The sequence below is a fragment of the Populus nigra genome, chromosome 3 (genome assembly GCF_951802175.1).
Source record: "Populus nigra chromosome 3, ddPopNigr1.1, whole genome shotgun sequence".
Classification (NCBI taxonomy): Eukaryota; Viridiplantae; Streptophyta; class Magnoliopsida; order Malpighiales; family Salicaceae; genus Populus; species Populus nigra.
In genome coordinates this window covers 24,372,892-24,383,322 of record NC_084854.1, presented here as the reverse complement: position 1 = coordinate 24,383,322, position 10,431 = coordinate 24,372,892, and the positions used below count along the sequence as shown (strand labels likewise).

General features: G+C 33.9%; 2 protein-coding genes across 4 annotated transcripts; both read right to left on the bottom strand.

The window, feature by feature from the left end:
* Window positions 1-331: 331 nt before the first annotated feature.
* On the bottom strand, window positions 332-1,048 carry LOC133689476 (probable disease resistance protein At4g27220). Its single transcript, XM_062109334.1, has one exon. The coding sequence runs from the start codon at window positions 1,046-1,048 to the stop codon at window positions 332-334; it is 717 nt and encodes a 238-aa protein (XP_061965318.1).
* A 5,012-nt stretch (window positions 1,049-6,060) lies between these two features.
* LOC133689387 (uncharacterized) lies at window positions 6,061-9,958 on the bottom strand. 3 transcript variants are annotated; one of them, XM_062109234.1, is made up of 7 exons: window positions 9,830-9,958; window positions 9,270-9,709; window positions 8,781-8,833; window positions 8,523-8,587; window positions 8,332-8,410; window positions 7,611-7,916; window positions 6,061-6,620 (listed from the first exon to the last, which is right to left on the bottom strand). In XM_062109234.1, exons 2-7 carry the CDS (start codon window positions 9,668-9,670, stop codon window positions 6,466-6,468), a joined length of 1,059 nt encoding a protein of 352 aa, XP_061965218.1. In that variant the 5' UTR covers window positions 9,671-9,709; window positions 9,830-9,958; the 3' UTR covers window positions 6,061-6,465. The 3 variants fall into 3 exon arrangements, with proteins under 3 accessions (XP_061965218.1, XP_061965220.1, XP_061965219.1); XM_062109236.1 differs by having other exon boundaries at window positions 8,802-8,833; XM_062109235.1 differs by having other exon boundaries at window positions 9,270-9,731; window positions 9,830-9,947.
* Between the last annotated feature and the right edge of the window lie 473 nt (window positions 9,959-10,431).

Sequence of the window (10,431 nt, the reverse complement as noted above, 5' to 3'; positions counted from 1 at the left end):
AAATTGTTTGGGAATTGAAGATCTTCACCACAACTTTTGAAGCCTGTGGATATATCAAATCTTTTCAAGTTCTTGAAGTGCAATTCTTTAGACAAAAGCTTGGCTTCCAGTATACGAATAACTAAAACCATCAAATGAGACAAGGACTTCAGTTCTGCAAGGCTAGATTTGGTTTTCCCTTCATCTTCCTCTGTAGACTCCCATCTATCAAACCGTCTTTCCTACACAACTCTTCTGAACGGTACAAATTTGATAGGACACCAGCCACAATGTTTCTAAGAGAGTGGCTTCTTGTCAAGTCCAACAATCTCAGATGCTTTAGAAGTCCTATTTATTTTGGCAACTTTGAAATCTTAGATCCTGCAAGGCTGAGGATTTCGAGCTTCTCCAGTGCTTGAATAATAGATATGTCAATGTCCCCAAAAGGAGCACCACAATTTCCTATTGACAAAGCTTGAAGGTTCTTCAAAAATTGGACTGATGATGGTCTAGATGGGATGCACTTGTTCCCCAAAGCTAATATTTTAAGTCTTATCATGTCATCACATACATCATGTGGAATTTCACTTGAACGGTGAATATTGTTTATGATCTGTAGAAGCTTAAGTTTTGGATACGCCAAATCTTCAGGAAATTCATGCATTTCACAATTCATAAGAGAAATTGCAGCGCAATCTTTGAATGTCTTCTTCTTCTTAGGCCACTCTCTCAATGCAGTTTCACATCTTACCAAAAATCCAATTTCACCTATCATGCAGATAGATATGGCCGTCTCGCTCACGACATCATGCATTTTATTATGCATGTTCTTGTTGCTTTCCAGCAAGAGAGAGCATCTTGTCAGCTTGTCAACTACAGCATAAACTCGATACCTTGCTTCTTCTACTGTATTTATGTCATCAAACAACTCGAAGCCCATTCCATAATCTTCTGGAAATAAGCAACATAGCAAGAAGCAAGACTTGGCTTCCTTCACTCCCAAGAAATGGAAACTCAATTCTATTCGCGAACAAACAAATAATTCCTGCATTTCTGAGAAGAACGACATGCTAGACTTTTTTTAGTTGTTGAAGTGCATCCTGCCATACATACTCATCCTTGTCACCAGTGCCTTTCCAACAATTGCAATAGCAAGTGGTAAGCCCCCATTTTCATTGGCAACTTCTTTTGCTATGGGCTGCAAATTAATTAGGACTATCTATGGAATCACCTGCCATCTCCTGGAAAATCTCCCAAGCCTCATCTTTTGACAAGACTGAGACTTTTAATCATACAAAGTGAAGATGATGTTTCAAAATCCAAGGGGTATAAATAATAGGTTTTTTTTAGTGTCTGAGACAATGATTAATTAATTAATACTTGGACTCCAGACTAATAGTAAAAATTTAAGTACAGGTAAAAACAACTACAATATGATAAAATCAGTATATTTATAGAAAAAACAATAAATAACTTAAAAAAACTTTAAAATCAATGAACAAACATAATTGTTCTTGAGTTTTAAGATTATTAATATTTGAAATCTATATAAGTATATCTTAAGAGATAAAAGTTTCTGAACCTTTATCTGGATGGTTCAGGAGGAATTTATACCCTTTAACTTTGTCGTTTTCAAAGAAAAGAAGGATTAAAAAGTCCTATACTTTCGACAACATTAATGAAAGACAAATATCCTCATATCTCATTAATAAAATGATAAGTATGATAGGGTCTCTAAAGAGATCTTGTATATATCTTATGAGTATAGGGAAATCATTACATTAATATAAATTATTCACATAATTATTCTAGATAGAGAGACATGATGCTTTTAATACTTTTATTTTAAGAAATAGTCTAGGAACAAATATATAGCTTTAGAACTTAGTAATGATTGGATCCAAATGCTTGAGGCCTGACATATTTGTCAGACTCATTTTATTTTGGGCTTGATTGACTACCAAACTCAAATATTTTGGGTCTGATATTTTTGTCAGATCCACGCTATATTGGATTTGGTTGACTGTAAAATCCAAGTTCTTTGTGTCTAATGTGTTTGTTAGATTCATGCTATTTTGAACTTAACTAACTAACAAGCCCAAGTTTTTTGGATCTGACTGTTTGCAGACCCATTTTATTTTTTAAATTATTTCTATTTATAAAAATCTATAATAAAAAAAAATGTTACTCACCACGGAGGACAGTATCTCTGCTTCGTGATGTCAACATAATTTTGCACCCTTTGAGATCTCCAGGATGGGATTCCATTGTCTCAAAATCATGGACTGCTCAAACATCATCTAATACTCAAAGGATTCATCTGCAATCCATTATTCTCCTATGCAGTCGACTGTACTCTTGCAATTATGCTCTCCTCATCAAGTTTCAGACCCAGTGTATCAGCGATTTCTCCTTGAATCTTCATGCAATCAGGACTCTAAGACACGGCTGCCATTACAAACACATCAAATTGAAGCTCATCTTCTACTCTTTTGGTAACATCTTTTATCATAGTGGTCTTACCCACACCCCCACACCATGGATACCAAATCAAGGTGATCTTATCATTCTTAAAAACCTCCATCACTTCATTCACAACCAACATTCTGGATTTCAGGCCCTTGAATTTCTCCAATCAATGAAGTTCTAAGACTTGGTGGGAGATCAGGATAGGCTAGCCTGGTGAATTTCCCATCTTCAAGGATCTTTACTACGTCTTCGTTCTTCTTCTTAGCTTCCCTGCTTAAGCAGACTTAAGATTTGGACACCAATCTCGCAAGCTTTTAGCATTGACTTCTTCTAGATATCTCCCTATTTCATTGATTCCATCCTTCTCAACAGTCAGCTTCTCAACTTGATCTCTAAGATCCTTTATGTTGCTACTATAGTTAATCAGATAGCCAGATTGTCTCCCTACTGGTGCCACCAAGTATTCTCCAATTTTTTATGCAACTGAAACAAGGATTTCTATTTCTTTCCTCCCTCTGACACATGAGATTTTAGAATCAGCAGCTTCACTACTTACCGCCTACATATAAAAAAAGAATGGATACTATATGATAACATAAAAATCGTTAGCACTAAATAAAAATAGAACTCATGTAGCCATATATCTGAGTAGATTTTACCAACATTCAATTAGCAATTTTACTTGTGAAAAAAGGGCATGAAGTCCTGGCGTCAGCTTATAACATACAGTAAATACATAACCCTAAAAGTCTTCTTCTATACAATATACGACGAAAGACCATGCAAAGACAAGAATAAAGAAAGCTGACAGCAAAAAGGTTATGAGACATACCTCTGCTGCTATACAGATTTCTAAGGATCAGTTGCTATGAGACAACACAGAAGATGATGGAAAAATGGAGTGCAGAGGTTACAACTTGGTTTCAGCTAGTTAAGCCTTGGGAAATTACAAGGGAAAATGCTAGTCAACGCTTGATAAAATTTATCAAATATTATGATTCTCATAATTATTACTTCTATTCTTGTAAATGAATAAAAACAAATATTATTAAACTTGATAGGTTAATGTGAAATCCTGATAGGTTAATATGAAATCTACTCAACTTATACCTACCCTAATCCAAGTTTTAAAAAAATCAAGTAAAAATTAACTCAATTATATCTAATCAAAACTCAATTTAATATTTTATTTTAAAATAATAATATTTTAATAATCAAATCAATCTAAATTAAGCTACACATCCCTGATCTAAATGTTTGGATTTAATAACTTTGATATTAACATCATGCTAAAATTTCCCATGACAGGACACCAATTCAGTGGTATTCTACCCTTACAATCAAAACAAAATATCATTAGTAATAACTTGAGGATTATATACTTATTAATTTTAAAACTAGTAAAATTAATTAAAATATATATAAATTAATTTAGATATCTACGTTAAAATAAAAAACACTATTAAAAATCTAAAATAACAAAAGTAGAATTTAAATCTAAGGTTTTGCTCTGGTTATATCATGTTTAATTTCACATGTAAAGGTGTATTATGATCAAGTATTTTTTTTTGTGTGTGTGTTAATATCCTACTCAAAATAATATATATAAAAAATATATAAATATGTTCAGAAATATAAAAATAAATTTATTTCAATAATAATTTTAGGGTGATTTTGTTTCCTTCCAAAGCAGAAAATATATATTTCTATCTTTAAAATATCTTTACAAGCAACTTTTAATTTCAAAATTGCCCCACTCTTTTTAAATAAATAACCTTAATTATTTTGAGTTAAAAAACAATAATCATCTTCTTAATCAACGGTAGAGGTGCATCTCTTTTCAGATTAGATCTCTTATTTTTATTGTTTTTTTTTAACCAATTTCTTAAATCTCTCTCTAATCATAAAATTTTTTACGTTCACAGATTAGGTGCAACTGCCAATCAAGTCTGAGAAATTAAGTTTGACGTACCGTGAAACTTTGAATGCTTCAAAATGGAAACCTTAGCTTTCAGACCGGCCGTCTAAAATTGGGGTGTCAAGTTTTGATCGGGTTATTGAATTTTAATCGGATTATCAAGTTGGATGGATCAATTTTTTTTTAAAAAAATTAAAACGACATCGTTTTAATAAAAAAAAACAAAAATCAATGAGTTACAACTATATTTTTGACTGGATCTTGCCGAGTTAACCAGGTCACACCGAACCTTTTCTTACCTGATTTTTTCTTCAACCCGGCCTGATTTCAACCCTGAATCAGCCAGGTCCCAGGTCAACCTACCAGACAGGACCCGATTTCAAAACTATAATAAAACCCGTGTTGCATCAAGTCAGCACAAGGTTGTTTAAGATTATAAGAACTTAGGTTTTACATATTGTTTTAGACAGAGAATTAATTAAGTTGATGCTCAAAAATCTTATTGAACTATTTTTTCCTTCTTTTTTATATTTTGTATGAATTGAAAACTGGGACTTTGATGAGTCGGTATAACATGTATACAGATATTGAGAATAAACTTATCTTGTATTTAAGATTGTGGTGTATGGTATTTTTTAAAATAAATTTTTATTCAAAAATATAATAAAATATTTTTTATATATATATTAGCACATCAAAATCATGAAATAATTCTAAAAATAATACTAATTTAAAACATTTTTTATGCCAAATAAACTTTTAAAAAGCATCCAAAAATAATTTAAAATGCACCCTCTAAGGCAACAAAAACATGCTGTAAATCGGTAATATTCTTAAAGATATTAGATTTAATGATGAAGAAGTGATACGAGTGATCTTTAAGCTTTCAAAGGAACACTTATTTTGAAAGAAGTTTTTGGGGATCAAATCATAAAAAAAAAAAAATGCATTTGTTATTGCAATTGTCAACTAGTTAGAGTTACATTCAAGTACTTAATTTTAAATTTCAATATTTAGAATTGTGAACCATTGTAGGATTTTTAACCATGTATTGTTAGCTCAAGTAATTTGATTTTTAATATATAGGTTGGATTTGTGAAATTGTTATCTTCTATTTTTTTATTATTTTATATTTTAATACAAATATTTACTTCCGTGATTATACTGCAAAGTATGTAAATAAATGAAATTATATGATTTGATATTAATTGGTCTTTACTGCCAAATCTCCAACTAATTCATGTAAAAACAAGAATAATTATTATACAACCATGAAATAGATGATCAAATGGTAAGAAATTAAAATTAAAAGGTCTGTTCTCAAATTCAAGCCATTTAGTTATTAATATTAATAGTCTTTGGAAATTTATTTAATCGTTAACTTCAAAATCCGTGGGAATTAATCGATATACATACAAGCTAACTTGGATACCTTATATGAATAAAAAAACAATTACTGTATTATTATTAATCTCAACACTTTATAAAAGTAAAGTAAAAATATAATATTTAATTATTTTTTTAAACATGTCAAATTTGATAATGATATAAATTAAGGGTTAAATACTAAAACATATTTATTTCTTTATATTTTATTATCTTATCCCTCACTAATCAAACGCGAAATAGAAATAATCACTTCGACAACAAGATCTAGACCAGGACAGCACGATTTTTTTCATGCAACTACGGTGTGCGGAAGACAATTTTATACTCTATTACCAAACACAAATATGTTTTCATGTCTTGTTTTTTCAATTATCTCCTCGAGATATTAACCAAAGACATTTTTTAGGACCAAGGCAATTTGGAGAAACTCCAACTACCAAGCAAATTGGTATAATTGCATGAACATATCATACACCAAATACATGGCAATATTTCTCTCGAATTACAAATATACAGCTCCAGCTTCACAAAGATATTTTGTGGAAAAATACATGGCAACTTCGAAAAATGCTGCGGGGCTTGCTCATTATGTGCAAGTGCAGACTGTGGACGAAATAGCATACCCTTCTTCTTGGTATCAAATTCGCTAAGAGAACTGAGCCTTTCTGTGGTCAAATGATAAGCTGGCATCTTCTTTTGCCTCGAAGGTATTAGACAGTGCTAACGTCTACTCGGCTTTCATGGAGCTGAAAGGCAGGAGTAATCCAGCTCCCACAACTGCATTGTATACCAGACCAATTGAAGTAGCCCAAACGAGCTTCACAATGAGCACAGGACAACTTGCCCTCCACCATACCTCCCTCAACTGGACAACAAGGAAGAGCTATTGTATTAAGTGGTATCATTGCCAGCAAGCATATGCACAATTCCGATTCCTTAAATCAATGAATCCAATAAAAAGACATGCTTAAGGTAAGGCATAAACCAAGGATCAGGATCAATTGAGTTCTAGATGACGATGATGATTGGAAAAAGCCAAGTAAGATTTAGGCAAAACATGGATAATCAAAAACCATGTTTGGATCCTCTCTAGAAAAAATGGGATACCAACTCCAAATGCAATGCACCCAAGTTTGTTATAACAGGTATAAATTACACGTAATTCTCACAGGAATCTGTTAAATATTTCAAGATGCTTTCTAAAGTGTCGAGTAAAAAAAAAAAAAAAAAAGAGCTTCGCTCGGTGGGCCTTCCTATGCTGACGAATGCCTCCTTTCTCTTCTCTGAAGTCTACAACAAAAAAGTGGGAGAGGCAGGATTCGAACTTACGTAGAAAAATTTCAACAGAAGATATAAATAGAGCCTCCATTTTTAAGATATCAAAAGAATTGATTCATTATGGCTTTAGCACTAGGAACTGGGTTGTCTGCAACTCTGCGTGGTTCATAAATTTCCCTTACTTTTATCAGTTAGTGGTTTCCACTAGAAATCTCTATGTACTGAATATAAGGATGGCTTTTGCTTAAAGAGTGAATCATAATAACTGCATAGAACAGTACACCTTCGTGACATAACCATATGGCTTAGTTCATAAATATATTATATTAAGCCCAGAAATGATCTCAACTGATGATGAGAAGAGCTTGCACTCTATAATTAAGGAACAACACCGAGGTTGACCAATTGGTTGAAAAACCAAATCAAGGTTTCAAAGAATCTCTAACCAGTAGTGAGCCATTATAGCTAACCCAAAGTTAACCAATGAAGCTGCAATTAGTTCCGCAGCTTCTTCTTTATGACTGAACTTAAAAAAGTCCAGTGGCACCAGAATTTCTACAAACAAGATTGCACATACCTGCTGTCATCCACTTTAAAGGCTCAACAAAAATAGAAGAACACTCAGACTCATCAGACTTGTTAAGGGGGTTGCCACTTTTCTGCTTGCTCCATGCAAAAGATGTCTCACCCTCTCCTGGAACATGATCCATAACATTCTCCTGCAATGCAACTACTCGACGGCACTTCTTGCAGTGGTATGCAGGAATACCTTTTTCCCCTCCATTTGGAGATGCTTCTTCCTCAGAGGAGACTTGTGTAGGTACACCAGGATCTGCCCCAAATTTAGAACTGTCTATCTTCTCTCCGCGGTTGTAAAACTCACCTGGAAGCATGGGGAAATTAATCCTTCATAAAAAGGATATTCACAGATTCACCATATCTGATCATTCCATATGTTTGAAACAGTAAAGAATATGCTTTTAACAGTCATAAAGGTTATTACTAAGTTTAGGATCTGTAATAATGTTCCACGTTGATAGAAAGTTAAGAACGAAAATTTCAATGGATGAGTATGAAAAGTATCAAATACATGACCACTTATGCTAAGCCAACTCTTATACACGGATTAAAGTTTTGGGAGCAACCACTTGATGCAAACGCTCAAGGTTGAGAACATACTAATGTCATGATTCCAAAATTCTGCTTATGCAGTGCCCAACTAATGACCTTCCACTTTAACACACGACAAAATTATTAACAAGAACAGCAACTCAGGATCAAATACTAAGAACATGTACCCAGTGCTTTCAGGCGAAACCGCTTGTATATGGGACTAGCATGATCAACCTTGAAGCCCATTTCCTCAAACATTTTCAACTGCAATGGAAAAAAAAGATTTATGAGGATCACATAAGACACTAAAATCTCAGAGTCACCATTAATGCATCCCAACAAATCATATAGGTTTGTTTAGCATGTCTTGCATCACCTGTTCTAAAAAGCCATCATTGGGACCAACAGACTCACAGCTTTGCCTTAGGGATTCAAGAGCATCTACAGGGACATGTAGGGAAAAGATGAAATACTAAAAAAAAAAAAAAAATACAAAAGAGATAACATCACATATTTTCATTGTTGTCAAACAAAAAGAACCACCATATTTTCAGAATGTAAACAATGAAGGCCACCAGCATATACCAATCAGCAGATCCAAAATGCTCCAAATAAAAAGTGGACGTGTTCAAACCTTCAAGAGATAATTGCTCACTTTTCATCAAGTACGCTGTAATGATAGCTGCACTGCAAAGAAAACAACGAAGAGAGGACCAAACCATTAGGGCTTGAGAATTCACGGCAGGCCTGTTCTGGACAATTTCTAACACTCATCGATGGGGTCAGAAAATAACCTAAAACACTTCTTTCCTAGTTTAACCCACTTCATGATCAATAAACTGTCCACTGAAAAATATCAAAACACACTTCATGACTGTTTTAAATTAACCAAAAGTAAATAGCCACAAACTTGCACATCTAAGTTACAAGCATGCAATTCAGATCTTCGTTATTCATCCCATAATATCCATGTTTAAAGCGGACTTGACTGGTGGGTCCCAAATACAGTTCATGCTATTCTGGAAACAAATAACACCACTACTCTAATCCATTATCCACCTCTAATTTAAGATTAACAAATAAACCCTAATTTACATTAAAAAAAAAGAAAGAATTATCATACCTTCTCGAAACGCCAGCAAAACAATGCACCAAAACAGCTCCTTCTTTTCTAGTCTTCTGAATAAAATCCAAACAAACATCCAAATAATCTAACAAATCCTCACTCTCCATATCCCTAATCGGCACCGCCATTCTCACTAGCTTCAATTCCTTCCCTGCATACTCTAACGAATACAAAACCTTATTCACCGCCAAACAACTCCTCCACTCATCACCGGCACACACTTTCTTTATCTCCTTCGTCGGAATTATGACTCCGCTTCTCCATTCCGTAAAGAACGATATCGACACGGAACTTAAAACCGATAACATATGCGTTATTTCCTCACTTCCGTTTTGCAGAACCTCCGCCGCGTCGCTTATGTTTCCGATGAAAAGATTCTCGCGTACAAGATACGGCATCAAAAATATATATTAACAAAATTACAAACTTGTTTTCTCCTGCGAAAAATTATGGAATTTTCTAAGACAAAAAAATTATATTAAAAAAATTAATTAAAAAAATTATATTAAAATTGATAATTTTTTCGATTAATTCGAAATAATGTGATTTGAGCTGACCTTAGAAGGAATATTCCGGAGAAGGATGGAATCCTTTTTTTATGCTGATTTTTTATCTTCGTCTACGGCTACTGCTACTAACTGCTGCGATTTTTTAGAGTGGCAGGAATTTATAGGCGGTGAGTTGGCACGTGTGAAAAACTGATTTAGTACGTGTGAATGAGTTTGGGGTTTTTCTACGTGGCAGGAGATGGAATGGTAGTCTTTTTGCCTGTAAAGTATTGGGCCCACCATGCACTTCCAATGGAGGGGGTGTGGCGTGGAAATATCAGGACAGGTGGTGAAGATTGGTTGCCTTTTGAGGCTTGTGTGTTCTACGTAGGACAAACTCCCTTGAAAACGACATGTCTTTCATAGTTGAGTAAGAGACAAGGCTAGATTTGTACAGGCAAAGCGACATAATCGTGTGTAGTGTAGCCATGTTCGAAGAAAAAAGGTAACGTCCCATGATGTGAACCGTTAAAAGAGGACACGAACAACCGAAGCTATCATAACAACATGCCACGTGGCGCCAAATAATTACTGGCCACTCATGATTAAACCTTCCATTTACACTTTCCATGCCTTCTATGGTGAGCTCTCTATGCATCGCCATTGCCCCT